Source organism: Natrix helvetica, assembly GCF_964273705.1.
Source record: "Natrix helvetica genome assembly, chromosome: W".
Lineage (NCBI taxonomy): Eukaryota > Metazoa > Chordata > Lepidosauria > Squamata > Natricidae > Natrix > Natrix helvetica.
The window spans coordinates 64,523,357-64,541,170 of NC_138555.1; the positions used below are offsets into that span (position 1 = coordinate 64,523,357).

Below are 17,814 nucleotides of genomic sequence, written 5' to 3' on the forward strand. Positions count from 1 at the left end.
GAGCACTTCATCATAGAATAAAATCTTCTTGTCTGTGATGTGTATCATATCTTTTTTTCTCACAGGATTTTCAACCTTTTTAGTCTCTGCAGACAGCCAGTCTGTTACATTTCTCTCTCTCTTCCTTGGGGCCCCCACCTCATGAATTTCTCCTCATGGCTTTTTCTAAAATGGTGCTTGTTCTCCTCAGCAATCAAACAAGCCTTTAAGGCCTCCAAACATAATTCCTGCTCTGGTTTGCACTCAAATACTGCAGACACTATGTCCCACGTTTCATCCAGACTGTTTAACACCAACAGCACTTTCTGAGATTCAGGAATTTGCATTCCACGCTGTTTTAACTCAACAAACAGAGTCTGCATGTGTACAAAATGCTGCTCCACAGATTCTCATGGTTGCAGACGGGCTCTGTATAACTTTCTTGATAATTGCACAATATTGTATGCTGACACACTCACATGAACACTTCTCCATTTCAGCCAGACCTCATTTGCATTTTGCAAATTAGCCACGTTCAGGAATTGTTCATCTTCTAAACTTAAGATGATGCAGGCCATTGCTTTATCATGCTGCCTCTGATCTGCAGCTGCTAATGGCCCCTGGGGTGGATTAACAACAATATCCCAGAGCTCCTTACCCTTCAGGAAACACTCCATCTTTGCAGCCCAAGCTATATAGTTCTTCTGTCCCAAACGAGGCAGAGAGCTCTCCTTAAATTTAACAGCCATTCTGCAAGCCTTCTCTGTCTGATTTCTCACACAGGCAGTCTCTCAGCTTAATTACAGTTCAGTCTTTCTGTGTGCTCTGGGCACATAACCTGTCAGAGTTTGTTGCAGCAGTCACATCCAGAAAGCACACACAGCAGGATTCATTAACTTCTCTTTATATATAACACACGAAGTAAATATACAATACCAAAAGCAGGTTTTCCAACGTGGTAGTAAATACAAGCAAATACAGGCAGAGGAGAGAAAAGTTTCAGTTCAGAGCAGCAGACTACTTTGCAGCTTTTGTACAGAAGTTAACCTAAGCCACGCCCAGGCTCCTTGCTGTCTCCTTGTTGCTCACACAGCAAATACTGTTTAATGTGGAGGTTGATTTCCAACAGTAAATAACTGTTAGAATAGTGTTTCTGAGAATTTGTTTTTTGTACCTATAGGGTAGACCAGATTTCATAACTACACAAAACCCCATGTAATTAAAACTTGGTCAGTTGGACTGGTAAGATGACATGGCTTTCAGTAAAATAAGGTTAATATAAGTTTGGTTATCTGAATGCATATGTTTAGATGGAATTAGATTGAGAAAGACCTCTCTATCCTTTATTTCTGTGCAGTAGACTTTTAAGCTCTCCCAATTTACCACAGTCTAGCATGCTAAATGGAATTACTGTTGATGGGAAAGGAAACTCCCACGAGTAGAGCTTTGCTCACAAGAGATGCCCAGTTGGGGGGATGCTGCCTTGTCTCCCACATTATAATGTTTATCAGGATACACAAAATACTAAAATGGTATTTTGAATGTGTCAACTCTCTGTGTTGACATTCCATGCAGAGCGTCGGCGGAGCTGGATCTCAGATTACAGTAGCTAGGTTGAGATGAATGAAGCTATTGGATAACGTGATTTATGACAGACTGAAGGGAGGACAGAAACACAGGCAAAGTTCAAAAGCAGATAAAGAAAGCAAAAAAGATGGCTGCGAATAAGAAATGCCTAATGAAGAATGCCTAATGAAGCTGTTAATAAATCACTGCTTTTTGTATTACAATATCGGGTCGCTTATTATGAAGCAGGCATCGTTGGGGTACTTTACAGACAGCCATCTTTTGCTTTTAAATATCGGGGGGTGCCAAGGGGGAACACAGAAGACCATGGCAAAAGGCCAGCTATCCGAACAGAGCTGGAGAGCAGACATCAGACATCAAAGCCAAGATGAGCGAAGCAAGAGGAAATAAGTAATCAACCCCTAAAAACAGCTAAAGCTGAGCCCCCACCCCACCCCTATGCCTAGAGAAAGGGAAAGGCCCTAAGCGAGCTGGGAAGAGTGGAGGGGATGCTGGACTGGAATCAAGCCAGGCCCCCAAAGCCCCAAATGGAGCCCCTGGGAAGTTCCATAGAGCAGCAGAGGGAGGAATTTGACTGGGTCACCCTCCGTGAAGAAAGGCCATTATGCATGCCAAAAGAGAGGGGATGAGCAATGGATCCTCTTGAGGTGGCAAAAAGCACATGGGAACACAGCCCCACTTCTCCACCCATTAGAAGGAAGATGAAGCCAGTGCCTCTCCCACATAGCAGGCAGGCTGCCCAGAGCAGACAATCTCCACCCTCCCTCCAAACTAGAACTGAGGAGTATCTTCAGACATATCAAACGCAAGCATACAGAGGCTGACAGGAGAAGGGAAGGGCACTGCTGATTGAACCGCCCAGGTTCAGAGGAAAGTTTGATGGGAACTCAGACCAGTTAGCCCTATTCCTTGACTCAACTGAGGTCCACCTGGAATGCTATGGACACCTCTACTCATCCCCCAGAGCCATAGTGAATACTATCGCAGAGGGACTTGAGAGAGAAGCAAGGGAATGGCTAGCAGCCCTCCACAAGAGGAGAGCCCCCCAACTGCAAGGCATAGATGGCTTCCTACGACTGCTAGAGGCCAGATTTGAGGAGGTGGAGGAGGACCTGTACGCGGAAGATGAGCTCAGCGACCTAAAGCAAAAGGGCCGCCCCATCAAAGAGCACATCCGTGAATTTAGGAGAGTCATTTGAAGGCTACCCTCTTTACCAGAGCGTCTGTTAGTGTATTTTTTTCAGAACAAGTCTGGACAAGCAGATTGCCCAGGTAACTACTTATTGCGACATCCCAAACTGACTCTCTGAGTGGTTCCAAGTAGCAATAAAAGTCAATGGCAGATTGCGTGCTAACGACATGAGAAAGCAACCAGACACAAAAGAGAGAGGTCAACCTGACCTGAAACCACCCAGCCGACGGGGAACCACAGCACCACAGCGGGCCCTGAGACCAGCCCTCCCTCGAAGTCCGCTGAAATGCTACAGATGCAAGAGGATGGGCCATATGGAATCCATGTGCACGACCCCAACCCCGATGCCGAGGCCAGAGCTACTACCCAGGGCACAATGGGAACGCAGCCACAAACGGGCTACCCACGCATCCCGGAAGGCTTTCCAGGCTGCAGAGGTCCCTCCCCAACCAGATGAAGGGGTGGGGGAACCCAAGGCAACAATGACCAGTCACCAGAATCCTACGACAGTGACGACGAGGGCAAAAACGACCCAATGGTGAGAGGACCAATTCGCCCTTTTCTTTTTCCAATATGCCTCACAGCCCCAAAGACAGGAAGCCAGGGGGGTTTTCAAGCCCTAATAGACTCAGGCTGCACTAGATTCTTGATCAAACTGACCACAGTCCCTGAAACTGGGGATCAGAGCAAAATGACTGGCCCACCCGATCCGGTTTGAACAGGTCAACGGGTCCCTAATGGGGGGAGCCTATGCCACCCACCTGACCGAACCAGTGAGACTAGAGCTAGTGGTTCACTGGGAAGTAATTTGATTCATAATAGCCCCCAAAATGACAGATGCACTCATACTGAGACTTTCCTGGCTAGACAAGTGGGGACCAACCATCTGGTGGCAAGGGGGTACCCCACAGTCTTAGGATAGAAAAGGGGCCCCAACTCCTTCCACGCCAGCAAGCAGAAATACTACCTAAGCAGGGAACCCCCCCAAAAAAGCCCACCAGAACAACTGGCAGCCACATCCGACAAAACCCCAGACACTGAACAGATCCCAGGGGAATAGCAGGACCTCGCAGAAGTATTCAGCGAGACCAAGTGCAACATTCTGCCCACCCCACACCATGAGGCAGATTGTGCCATCGAAATCATCCCCAGGGCAAAACTACACAAACCCAAGCTGTACACCATGACGCCCCGGGAAATGCAAGAAATGCACAAATACATAGCCAAAAAACTAGCACGAGGGTTCATCAAGCCAGCCAAGCCACGGGTTGCAGCGCCAATCCTCTTCAAAGAGAAAAAAGATGGAACTATGAGACTGTATGTGGACCGAGGGATAAATGCCGTGTGCGTACACAACCTATGCTCTCTCCCCCTCATGCAAGATATGTTATCTCACTTGGCCAAGGGAAAAGTCTTCACCAAATTAGACCTCAGAGAGGCATACTAACGAATATGGATCAGGGAAGGAGATGAATGGAAAACAGCGTTCAACTGCCCCCTAGGGAGCTTCCAATTCAAAGTGATGCCTTTCGGACTGCAGGGAGCACCAGCAGTGTTCATGCTGTTAATAAACGAGGTGCTGCATGAGCACCTCTACAAGGGGGTCCTCGTCTACCTGGATTACATCCTCATCTACACTGAGACCATGGACAACCACATACCCCTCGTCCGCCAAGTACTGGAAAAACTTCTGGAAGCCAACCTATATGTCAAGCTATCAAAATGTGAATTCCACGAGATCATTTCCGGTCCCTGAAGGCGACGGACATTCGCGTCCGCTGTTTGTCTTCTCGGTGGGCTCCCCTTAAATTTAGGGGGAGCACAGGGAGCCATGGAGGGGCCCCCTGCCGTAGGACGGCTTGTTGGGACCCCCTGAATCGGCTGCGGCCGCAGGGGGGTCGCCAGCTGCGCCCCAGGAGCCGGGGAGCATGGGGGGTGCGCAACAGCGCGCCTTCTCCGAGCGGAGCCTGGAAAGAAACAACTAATCGGACGTTACAGCTGAAATGCAGTGAGGTGGGAAGCTCCCCTCAATCTCCTTTTTAACTACTTAATTGATGAACAGCAGCCTCTTTTAAACTCTGGTTTCAATCTTTTGAAGTGTTAAGACTGGAGGGGGGGGTTCAACCCCCCCCTCGGAAAAGCGGCTATTAGAAACTCCCTCTCCCTCGGAAGAGAGAGATAGAATTAAAAGTTACTTTCTCTTCCTTTAAGCAATGGGAGGATGACTTCTTGCTACAATTGCAAAGGAGGTTTGCTGAGTTGATTCTTTTAAACTACTTTATGGAAACTTTGGACGTTGCTTTCTGATCTCCTGTGAAGGCGGAGCCAAGATGGCCAACTTCCTCCTTCTTCTTGCACTTATGAATGAAATTTCCCTTTTGAAAGAATTTCTGGGTTTGTACTATATCACACCCTAGAGATCTCCTGGAGCCTCTCCTTGCACGTATCTCCCTTGGATTTGGAACATTAATTTATATCACCTGGCTTGGAGCTGTATAGAGACCTACGCTCTCCTCTGGACTTGCTTGCCTTGTGACTTCTCCCGGTTGTGTCTTTCCACAGACGCCATTTCTTTGTGTAGCCTTTAACTATCTCTGAACTTAATATGGGTCCTAAAAAATTTCTGCCTGGTAAGCCGTCTTCGGCCCCAACATCTTCTACGTCCAGCCCGGTTACCCAAAAGACACCATTGGCTTCATTTTTACAACCTAAAGCGTCTGAAGAAAGCTCAAAGGAACTATCTGTTGATCAAATGTTTCAAACTCTCTTAAAGGGACAGGGCGAACTGAAAAAACAATTGGCAGACTTAAGTGATCAGCTCAGAGAAACGCAACAACAAACAACACAAAATAAACAGAGAATAGGTGTGCTGGAGGAGGGCGCGACTGGGTTGAGGGAAGAGGTTAAGACAATCCAGAAGGGGAATGTAGAATTTGAAAACCATATGATAAAGGTGGAATTTTTGAGAGAATGTCTTTTTTTCTTAGATTCCAAAACTTGCCAGAAACAGAGAATGAAGATCTCAAGGAGATTATGACCACAATTTTAGCAGAATATATTAAAAGAGACAAACAACAGCTATGGTGGGATATTGATCTGATTTATAGGATTAATTCAGCATACGCTAGAACACACAATGTGCCAAGGGAAGTACATGTTAAATTTCTTAGAAAGACCACAAGAGATGAGGTCTTAGGAGCTCAAAGGGTGGGACCACTAAAATATAAAGACAAAGAAATAACCATTCTTAAACAGATTCCAAAGAAAGTAAGAGATAAGAGGAAGAAATACTCCTCTTTAGCAAAGAAATTATATAACAATGGAATCTGGTTTAAATGGTTGTTGCCAGAAGGAATGCTGATTTTCTGGGAGGGCAGTAGAATTAGAATTAACACAGTTGCGGAGGCGGAAGCCTTCATTAAAAAAAATAGTGCCCTCCTAGATCAAACAGGGGACAGTACACAAGATGTGAAGGAGGGAGGGGCCGCGGCTCTGCCAGCAGACAGGGGGGAGGATGCAACACTTAGAAGACTCAGATCACAAAAATGAGTTGAAACATTTTTGCAATTGTTGTTATAATGTAACTCTTGGAAGTGATACAAAAGATGATTGAATATATTGATGATTGAATGTAAAAACAAAAAGCTGCCAATGTTTATTCAAATTTTGATGTTTTTTCTCTTCTTTTCTGTTAAAGTTGTGAGATTCGGGGGGATTTCTACCTCCCGCATGATGTAGCTGTCAAAATTTTCTACAACTATTTACCTCTTTCCCTAAAACATTTGTAAAAAACCAATAAAATTTTACAATTTGGAAAATGTGAATTCCACCATGAGCGACTAGACTACCTAGGCTACCGAGTGTCAAATGAGTTAACAGAGATGGACCCAGCCAAAGTGCAAGCCGTCCTAAGCTGGCAACCCCCTCTCACCCGCAGACAGCTACAAAGCTTCCTAGGGTTCGCGAACTTCTATAGGCAATTCATCCCCTCCTTTGCAAAGATTGCCAAACCCATGACAGACCTCTTAAAGACAGGGAGCCTAGGAGCAAAACCTCTCCCGGGGCAACCTCTACAGTGGGACCTAACCTGCCAAAAGGCATTTGAGACACTAAAAGAAATGTTTGCAAAGGAACCAGTGCTGAAGCATCCTGACCCCGAGCAACCCTTCGTGATCCAAACAGATGCCAGCGACATGGCAGTGGGAGCGGTGCTACTCCAAAGAAACAACCAAGGAAACCTACAACCCTGCACCTACAACTCCCGCAAGGTCACAGACACAGAGAGACGATTGGGCGCATAGGAAAAGGAGGCTCTCGCAGTGAGATGGGCAATGCTAACCTGGAGACACCTGTTGGAAGGGGGCCAGAAACCATTCGAAGTCTGGACTGACCATAAAAATCTGGAGGCTCTTAGGACCCCATGGAAACTATCACCCAAACAAGTCCAATGGGCTCAATATTTCAACCGTTTCGACTTCGTACTAAAGCACATTCCAGGGCAGAGGAACTTTCTAGCTGACGCCCTCTCCCGCATGCCCCAGTACAAATGCGAATGGGAGCAGGTGGTGGACGCCATCATTCCCTCTACCCAAATAGCTGCCCAAGTGACCACCAGACGACAACGCCGTGACCGGCACGACCAACCAGCAGGCGACCTAACCACGAGACTCAAAACTGAACTGCTAGCAGACCCCTGGTTCCGAAACAACCAACACATCCTGACAAAAAGAGATGACCCCACATGGAAGGGGATGAAACTCTACATCCTGAAATCCCTATGCACCCTAATTCTCCAGAGGAGCCACGACGCCAAACCGGCAAGCCACTTTGGATTCCTAAAGACATTACACTTAGCCCGGAGGCAGTCCTGGTGGCCCAAAATAAAGAAAAATGTGGATAGTTACTTGAAAAGTTGCACCATCTGAGCCATAATGAATAGGCGACCAGGACCCCCACCCCCACCCCGAATGCTGCAGCCAGTAGCAGAGCCAATGAGGCCGTGGGAGGAGATCGCAATGGACTTTATAGTAGAGTTGCCGAAAAGTGGGGGAAACATGGTGATTTGGACTGTAATAGACCTGTTCTCCAAACAGGCGCACTTCATACCCTGCAGTGGACTACCCTCAGCTCACAAGCTGGCCAAACTGTTCCTGAAGTACATCTACCGCCTGCATGGAGTACCTCAAAGAATTATCTCAGACAGAGGGGTCCAGTTCACGGCTAAGTTCTGGAGGGAGTTCCTGTGGTCCATTGGGTCATCCCAGGGCCTTAGCTCGGCTTTTCACCCAAGCACCAATGGGGGGGCAGAGAGACTGAATGCTATGGTACAGCAGTACCTGCGGTGCTACGTGAACTATCAGCAGTCCAATTGGGCAGACCTTCTGACCTTCGCTGAGGTTGCGTACAATAATGCTGTTCACAGCAGCACAGGACTAACACCGTTCAAAGTAGTTAGTGGCATGGACTTTGTCCCAATGCCTGAGTATCCAAGGGATCCCCCTTCCTCAGTCAGCTTGACTGACTGGATGTCAATGCTAAAAGCAGCCTGGGAGAATGTCAAAAAAGTGCCAGCTAAAGCAGCACAAACCTATAAGAAACAGGCAGATAAACACCGAGCTCCAAAACAACCATTCCTGGTGGGAGAGAAGGTTTACCTCTCCACAAAATATTTGAGGTTAAGACTCCCTAGCAAGAAACTGGGACCAAAGTTTGTGGGACCATTCCCCACAGTAAAGATCATCAACCCAGTCTCAGTGCAACTGAAACTGCCCCGACTGCTAGGGAAGGTACACCCAGTATTCCATAGTAGCCTCTTAAAACCCATGGTCGGATCCACTCTGAGACCACTGCCCCGGGAGCCCCCAGGCCCTGTGGTCATTGGGGTCCAAACCCATTATGAGGTGCAACGCATCGTTGATTTGAGGTGGCACAGGAGGCAACTCCAGTACTTAATTAAGTGGAAGGGCTATCCCTTGTCAGAGGCATCTTGGGTAAAGAGTAGAAATATCCAGGCTGATCACCTTATAGAGAGATTCCATGAAAAAAATCCAAACAAGCCTGGGGGGAGGACGTAGCCTTGAATCCCATACTGGTACTCAAATTGTTTTTGCTTGCACAGATTGCCTTTGAAAAGTGAGGGGAGCTGGATGTCAACTCTCTGTGTTGACATTCCATGCAGAGCTTCGGTGGAGCCGGATCTCAGATTTTAGTAGCTAGGTTGAGATGAATGAAGCTATTGGATAACATGATTTATGACAGACTGAAGGGAGGACAGAAACACGGGCAAAGTTCAAAAGCAGATAAAGAAAACAAAAAAAGATGGCTGTGAATAAGAAATGCCTAATGAAGAATGCCTAATGAAGCTGTTAATAAATCACTGCTTTTTGTATTACAATATCGGGTCACTTATTATGAAGCAGGCATTGTTAGGGTACTTTACAGAATGTCTAAAAAGGCTACCCAGTAAGACCACTGTACAAAAGTCTCATTCTGTGCCATAGATGCATATGCCAAAATTCATTCCTTAATAATATTAGATTCTGTTTCTCTGGCTTCTACATGTCTTATTTTATAGAGCTCCATTTCACATGCTTTAAAGCTGCTTCATATTTTTCATCATGTGTTTTCTCTTCCTATTTACTGTGCTACTTTTTCAGCTAATTCAGCAGCATCTAAAGAAACTTCTGAAGTGTTTATTAGAGATCAATATAAGATTTCCCTGATTTTCATGTTTATTCTCTTTCTAAGTTTTCTTCTTTATGTTCTGCATTTTTGTATTTCATTGCATTTGCCTAGGACCATGATGGCAAACCTATGGCACGTGTACCACAGGTGGTACGCGGAGCCATTTGTTAGGGCACGTGAGGTGTTGCCCTGTCAGCTCCAGCGTGCATGCGTGCGCTGGCCAGCTGACTTCAGCCTTCTTTTAAGGCTGTTTTTCGCCCTACAGGCAAACCGGAAATTCAGGAACAGACTGCCGGTTTGCTCATAGGGCCGTTTTTCGCGCTCCTAGAAAGCCTCTGGAGCCTGGGGAGGGCGAAAAACAGGTCCATCGTGTGCCAAAAATGGGGAGGGTGGGTCGCGCACATATTATGGGTGTGGGCACGCTCACGCACAACCCCCCTGCGCTCCCTCCGCTTTTGGCACGTGATGGGAAAAAGGTTAGCCATCACTGGCCTAGGAGCTTATGTTGCTCAAAATAATATTCTGTAAATACTAAAATTATTATAGCAGGTATCTTTTACTGGCAGGCACTCCCTCTATTGTTTTTGCTGGACAAGAAGCAATTTTTGTAAATTGCTAAATGCACTTGGCATGTTAAACTGGATATCTAGGTCAAAGTAACCCAGATGCAGGCCCCAATTATGTTTTTTATTTATTCATATTTTATTTGTTTACATTTATGTAGTGCTGGATTTAACAAAAATGATCCCTAATGATTTGCAACATAGAGACGTAAGAATAGACTAAAAATATCAAAGCTGATACAATGACAAAAGCTGACCAGTTGTGTGAAATCTCCAGCTAGACTGGAGGGAGGGGTCAAGAGGCACTGCAGTAAGCAGCACAGGCTGGACCTCCCCCAGAATCCTTAAAACATTATCTTGCTGTTCCCAAGGGAATGCAGTCAGTCTGGTGGGATTCTTGTAACATAGTTAACCCTTTCACTGAATTTTAAGGTTATGGTATCATTCAAATGATGATACAATTTTATTCATATGAATTTTTGGGAAACAAACATACAAGCTTTAATTCAAGCTTACAGCTGTGTGAAAAGGTCCTGCACGCTTTACAGTTTATGGTTTACGGTTTATGTCATTTTTTGGATAGGCCATTGATTTTATGATATTTTATGCTAACTGCTATGCAAATATTGTTATATTTAAATAAATACTGGTGGTTTTTAAGAGAAAAGCATAAGCTTTTTGCAATTTGGTGCTGTTTGGATGGGGATTGTGAATTTTCTTGCATGCTTACAATGCATGCTTACAATGACTATAAAAACAGATTAACTGATGCATACCCAGTGGCATACGTGTTGCAATTACTAAGGCCGATGCTAGTGTTTTGTTAACATTTTTATTGTTTGTGGCCCTGAAAAGGACCATTTAGGTAACCAAACATGGTTACTAATGTGAAATGGGCCAGCCCTTATTGCTTATCACCAGGCGGCATCGCTTCGGCATAGACTGTATAAGCCTTTGCATGTGATCTTTGGTGACAATGTGGTGCCAGGCTGCAATAATGGATTCAATCACCTCCTGCTTGGTCTTTGGATGCTTCTTGCTTATTTCATAACCAACCTTGGCCCACAAGTTCTCAATTGGGTTCAAATCTGGGCTCTGAGCTGGCCAATCCAGGAGTCGAACACCATGCTTCTTCATCCACTGCTGGATGGACTTGGCTCGATGACAAGTAGCATTGTCATCCTGGAAGTAAAAGGCCTTCCCTACAAGTTGCTGAGCTGAAGAGGAAGCATGGTCTTTTCAGGACTTAAACATACTGCTTGGAATTCATGATTCCCTGCACGATTTGTATCCGACCAATAGCAGAAGCAGTGATGTAATTGTCCCAGATCATCACGTGCAATGGATGCTTCACAGATAGATTCAGGCAGTAGGGCCTAAATTCTTCAGCTGGAAATCTTCTGACATACTTATTGCACTGATTCCCAGTCAAGTAGAAATTGCTCTCATCACTGAAGATGACCTTGGCCCACTGTTCGTTGGTCCACTTGGCATACTTCTTGGCCCATGCACGTTGATGAGAACGGTGAGCGTCTGTGAGCAAAGGTTTACTTCGAGCCCTGCAGCCTTTGAGCCCTCTGGCAAGCAGTCTGCGACGCACTGTGCTTATGCACACGTTTACATCACGTTTCACCCCCAATTCTTGTAATCTGAGGTGAGGTGAGCTTCCCGTCAGCCATTGAAATGCGTTGCAGAGCCCAATCTTGCCATTTTGTAGACTTTCAGGGTCTTCCAGAGCAGAACCTGTCATCAACTGAACCAGTTATTTGGTATTTTTCAACCACTCTGCTCACTGTGGTGCGATGGCATTTCACTCTCTTGGCTATTTCTGTACAGGAGTAACCCTCTTCATGAAGCACAATGATGCTATGCCGCTGCTCAGTACTGGTGAAAGCAAAGGCCTTCATCCTTGCCCGCAGCCAGAGCTAAATTAAATTTATTGATGGTTTTCATGCCTATTTATAGTCAGAGAGTATGACAACATTGATTGGCTCATAGATTTAGCCTCTGTGCATTTTGATTGGTCAGCCAAAGCTCGCTGCTGATTGGCTGCTTTTGATCCTAACATTCTTGAAAATTTAAGTTGTGTTTTTCTTAGCACATAAACTCACTCAAAACCTTTAAAAGACTTTGGTTATATTAATAAAAATTATGCATCTCAATCCGACTACAGAAATTTTCATCAAAGTACTAATTTTGCGTGGTTTCTATGAGTGAAAAGTTGATTAAACATGTAAATACAGCTTAAAACTGAAAGCGTGCAGGACTTTTTCACACAGCTGTATAAAGCATTTGGAAAATTGCATCTGTGGTGAACCTAATATTAAAACTGATCGGTTTCTTTGCAGTGGCTTTGTATGCAATCAGTGCTGTTTATTTTGCTGGAGTGATGGTTCGCCTGATGTTAACTTTGACTCCAGTGGTTTGTATGCTGTCAGCTATTGCTTTCTCCACTGTTTTTGAACACTATTTGGGTGATGATGTTAAGAGAGAAAATCCTCCAATAGAAGACAGCAGTGATGAAGATGATAAAAGAAATCCAGGAAATCTTTATGATAAGGTGAGCCTTGAAGGGTTTGATGATAACTGTTTAAATTAAACATAACCATTTAATATATGTGAAAATCATAGTATATAATATGATATACCCGTATATACTTGAGTATAAGCCGACTCGAGTATAAGCCGAGACCCCTAATTTTACCCCAAAAAACTGGAAAAAGTTATTGACTCGACTATAAGCCAAGGCTGGGAAATGCAGCAGCTCACGGTAAATTTCAAAAATAAAAATACAGGTAGATAACAATAAAATTGCTTTAATTGAGGCATGTGGAAAAGAGGGTCAACAAAAACAATATATTATCAGTATATTCAACAAAAACAATATATAACATTAAAGTATTAACAATAACTTTAAATGTACAAAAACCTTAACTCAATAAGCAACCAAGCTAAAACACAAGCATCAAAATCCTTCAAAACTGGATTCCTCCTCCTCATCTGTATCTCCAAACAGAGCTTCAGCTGTAGCTGGTGTGAGGTTATCATCATATACATTGTCACAGAGTTCGCAGTCATCACTATCACAGCTGTCGTCCTCATACAAAGCACTGTCTTCACTGCCATCCATAGCATTACTTATGCCACATTTCTTGAAGGCGTGCTTCACCATGTCCTCTGGAATCTCTTCCCATGCATCACGAACCCACTTTGCTATCAGTTCTATGTCAGGCTTCATCATATTTCCACCTTTTGTCAGTCGGGCTTGACCAGATGACATCCATTCGCACCACATCTTTCGCACACGGTCTTTGAAAGGTTTATTTAAACACACATCTAAGGGCTGTAATACAGATGTAAGCCCACCTGGAATAACGGCTAAAGTAACTTGAGAAGACTTTGCCAATATTTTTATGTCATCAGATGTGTGGGCTCTGAACATATCCCAAACTAGCAATGATGGTTTTTTCTTTAAGGCTGCTCCTGGTCGTCCTTTCCAAACTTCTTCCAGCCACTTTTTTGTTCCATATTCATCCATCCAGCCTTTAACATGTGCGCGCACTGTAATTCGTGGTGGGAAATTGACCTTTTTAGGCAAGGTCTTTCTTTTAAAAATAATGACAGGCCGCAGCTTAGTCCCATTAGCCAAACATGACAGAACGACTGTAAAATGGTTTTTCTCATTACCTGTGGTTCTGAGTAAAACAGTTTTGTCTCCCAAACTTGCCACGGTTCTGTTGCTTGGAAGATCAAAGGTCATAGGTGTTTCATCCATATTCCCAATATCTCCCAGGTCATAGTTATGGATCTTTCTTTGTTTTATAATGAATGAATGGAATGACATCACTTTTTCATCAAGGTCTTTTGGCAACTTCTGTGAAATCTTTGTTCTTTGCCGCAAACATAGGCCATACCTATTCATGAAGCCAGTACACCATCCTGCTGACGCAACAAAATTTTCAATGCCTGGTGCTTTTAATTTGTCATCTTTAGCCATTTGAAGGGCACGTAAGCGAATTCCCATGCATGTTACGCAGTAACCATTTTGACGACACTCCATAACCCATTTATGCAATTCAGTCTCTAGAGCCCCATATGGAGTTGTTAAACCACGTCGAGCTTTTTTTGCCTTTGGAATCTTTTCCAAGTCAGCTTTCATTTTCCGCCACTCCCTCACTTGTTTTTCATCAACACCAAATTCCCTACTTGCAATACTGTTATTGCTTTTTTCTGCTCTTGACACAACCTTTAGTTTGAAAGCAGCTTCGTATGACCTGCGTTTTTGTTTTGGTGCAGGATTAGAAGTACTGGGATCCATTTCTAACAGGAAAAAAAACTTTTTAAAAAAATGCCATACCATAAAATAAAAATATACCGTAAAATGTCATGATATGTCATGTGACACAATTAAGTTTGACATCCTTGCCTTAGACTAAACTATGAAACAAGGTGTATAATTAAGGTGACCAGACATCCCACTTTTGGCGGGACAGTCCTGATTTTTAATAATTTGTCCTGCGTCCCACAGCGTTTTAAAAACAGTCCCGACTTTTGGTAACGGGGCAATGCAAGTAATTTGCGCCCCCTAAAGCAAGAATAATTTCTCTTATTCCCAAATACTTGCTCAAGGAAACTGAGTCCTCCCCTGAAAAATCCAGGCCCCAGAATAATTTATCTTATTTACTTTGGAAGTTATGATAGAAACAGTGTGCCGCTGTTGCGCGATCAAAGAAGATAAGCTTTATTTATTGATTTATTGTAATGTTTTGCAAAATAAAAGACTCTTGAGTCCCTAAGCTCCAGTTTACGGATGGATAATTAGTTCAAGCCCTCAGCTAGGCTGTATCTCCACCTGATTTACATCTTGCAGGCCAGGCCTGAAGGACCATTGTTTCTTACCACGCTGCACTTCTGCACCTACGTGAGAAGCAGTGGCGTAGCGTGGGGGGTGCAGGGGGGGCCAGCCGCACCGGGCGCAACATCTGGGGGGGGCGCTCGCACTCGCAGCTCTCTACCCCTGCCTGGCTCACTCACTCTCTCTCACGGCAGTGCTGGCTGTGCGAATCCGATACGAGCCGCCGGGTCGCCGCCCACTGTGGAGGGGGGGGTACTATTCATGCATCCTCTCGTAATACAGATCATCAAATAAAAAGCTCTTCTCTCTTGAAGGCAGAAAGGCGGCGTGTTGAGGGATAACGAGAGGGAGACTACATTTCCCAGAACGCTTTGCCTAGGAGCTTGCTTTTGGATTGGCCGCCGCCCGGCCCAATTCGGGCCGGGAAAGTGGCGTGGATAACGGCTGCTAGCAGGTAGACGGGAGGTATTGAAGGGCGCTGTTGGGAAGCCATGGCATCGCTACGGCTCTTAAGGCTGCACCTGTCTGCGGGGAGCTGCCTCCTCTTCCTCCTTTGTTTCCAGTTCGGGGGAAGCCAGAAGAAGAAGGAGGTAGATCCCTCTTCACCTGCCCCATCTTTCCTTCTTCCCCGGGAGCACCGATAAGACCGGGCAATTGTGTCCCCCACCCTTCCCTCCATGCTGCTGGCGTCCTTGCTTTATTTGAGTGCATCGCTGCTGCTTTCCTTTCTCGTCCCCACTTATGCCATTCTGAGTCCTCGCTTTCCTTGCCCTGTGCGCGTTTTGTATTTTACGAGCGTCCTTCTGGTTCAGAATTGGTTCGCAGCCATTTCACACGAAGCCCCGAATTTTCTTTCGGCAGCCTCGGAGATTGCCATCTCCGAGGAAATGTTCCCTGGGGACCGTGCATCGCTAGCCATTCTTCTCACCAGTGGCGTAGCGTGGGGAGTGCAGGGGGGGGCGGCCGCACCAGGCGCAACATCTGGGGGGGCGCCCTGACTCGCCCTGCGCCGCCCTTTGCCGGACTGTGGCCATCTCTTTCCACGCCCAGCTCGGCCCGCGAACTAAGCTCCCCGGCCCTGGCCCGCCCAGGCCCCTCCTGCGCACCGCCTACCTCCCAGCGGACCCGCCGCGCCGCCCCCGCGGGAGCCGAAGGAGAGTGGCGCTGCGCTCCATCTGCCCGCTGCTGCAACGCCACTGCGTCCTCCCGCTCCACCTGGAGCGCCCCGGGAAGCCGGCGCCTTCCCGAAGCCCCCGGTGCGCCTCCCACCCCCGCGGCACCTGCTTCCCTTCAGTTGAGCCTTTTCCCGCTGCCCTTCGAGCTCCTCCTCGGGAGGAAGGCAGGAGACCAGCATGGAGAGCCTCACTTGACTGCCGCCAAAGCTCCCGCTGGCGTCCCTACCCATGGCAGCGGTGCCTCCCCCTCCGCTCGGAGCACCTGAGCTGGGCCCCGTGTTACCCCTGCCCCCTCCTTCTTCGCCGTGCTTTTGAGGAGCCATGAGGCCGTGGGAGCCAGTAGGAAGGTGGCGGAGGGGGTGGGAGCGATCCCGGAAGCACCGAAGCCTCAGTGTTCTTTTTTTTTTGTTGTTGTTCACTGGAGTATAAGCCGAAGTGGATTTTTCAGCCCAAAAAGTGGGCTGAAAAATTCGGCTTATACTCAAGTATATACGGTAATAGTAATAGTAATGCTGTTTGTGATCTCTACATACTTAGCAAACTGTTAATTTTTTCTTCTTTCATTTTGATTATACCATTTTAGTGTCCAAAAACATGGTTGGATATATTAAATGAGGGCAGATTTAGACTATTACTATCTATTCATACATTCCAGTTTGAAAAACCTTTTTCACCTGCGATATTTCAATGGTTAATGTTCTTTTTAAAATAAGAAATGGTGGGACATTTATGAGTGAAAACAGGATTTTTAAACTCTAAAGTTTGACATTAAAAGGGAAAGATTTCATTTGTTTTCTTTGCTCAGGCAGGTAAAGTGAGGAAACATATATCTGAGCAGGAAAAAACTGAAGATGGTCTTGGGCCCAATATAAAGAGTATTGTCACAATGTTGATGCTAATGCTCTTGATGATGTTTGCTGTTCACTGTACATGGGTAACCAGCAATGCCTATTCTAGTCCAAGTGTTGTCCTGGCCTCTTACAATCATGATGGGTAAGAATCACTATTTTTATGTATCCTTTGCTTATGATGCATTGTAATTACTCGATTCTGCTAATATGTTAGAGATAAATACTTTTACATGCTTTTAACTCTTATTTCTCTGACAGTACTCGTAACATTTTGGATGACTTTAGAGAAGCATACTATTGGCTAAGACAAAATACAGATGAACGTGCCAGAGTAATGTCTTGGTGGGATTATGGCTATCAAATAGCTGGAATGGCAAATCGAACAACTCTAGTTGACAATAACACTTGGAATAACAGCCACATTGCTCTGGTAAGTAGTGATAATTATCTTGATTGAGCACAGTGTCAACTCGCGAAGCATTCCTGACCTGCTCTCGAGTTGCAATAGGCAGGGGGATGGGGAACCGAGTCTCACAGCTGCATCAAGGAACTTGTACATCAGTCAAAACGAAGCACATTCCAGCTGGCAATTGTCAAGGCCGTCTCCAAGGAGACCCACAGTGGAAGAAGGGAGTGACTTCTACAGCTTGCGAAATTGCTTCACTGGGGAATGTGACTGATGACACAACTTGGGGGGAGGGGGGGAAACAGGGTCAGAGCCAAGGCGTGAATTAAGTGAGGTCAGAGTTGGCTTCACTTGGTTCATGTTGACATGGGGCTCCTAATAACTGAATTTCTATTGAAGCTTGGCTTGAGGCTCATGATTTAATTAAAGCATCGATCGAAACCCCTCTGAAAATTACCATATTTTTCAGACTATAAGACGCACCAGAGTATAAGACACAGCAAGGTTTTGAAGAGGAAAATT

The 17,814-nt window shown here is 45.6% G+C and overlaps 1 protein-coding gene and 1 long non-coding RNA gene across 5 annotated transcripts in view; both read left to right on the forward strand.

The window, feature by feature from the left end:
* The window catches only part of LOC309400792 (dolichyl-diphosphooligosaccharide--protein glycosyltransferase subunit STT3B), a 238,717-nt gene that overhangs the window by 205,570 nt on the left and 15,333 nt on the right, over positions 1-17,814 (forward strand). For all 4 annotated transcript variants that reach the window (XM_081969460.1, XM_081969459.1, XM_081969461.1 and 1 more), the window contains 3 exons: positions 12,354-12,565; positions 16,841-17,028; positions 17,145-17,316. In XM_081969460.1, the coding sequence (XP_081825586.1) occupies positions 12,354-12,565; positions 16,841-17,028; positions 17,145-17,316 (572 nt within the window). The remainder of the gene's footprint in view (positions 1-12,353; positions 12,566-16,840; positions 17,029-17,144; positions 17,317-17,814) is intronic.
* LOC309400808 lies at positions 14,730-15,456 on the forward strand. Its single transcript, XR_014176722.1, has 3 exons — positions 14,730-14,844; positions 15,196-15,314; positions 15,424-15,456. It is a non-coding gene; the product is annotated as an uncharacterized lncRNA (long non-coding RNA).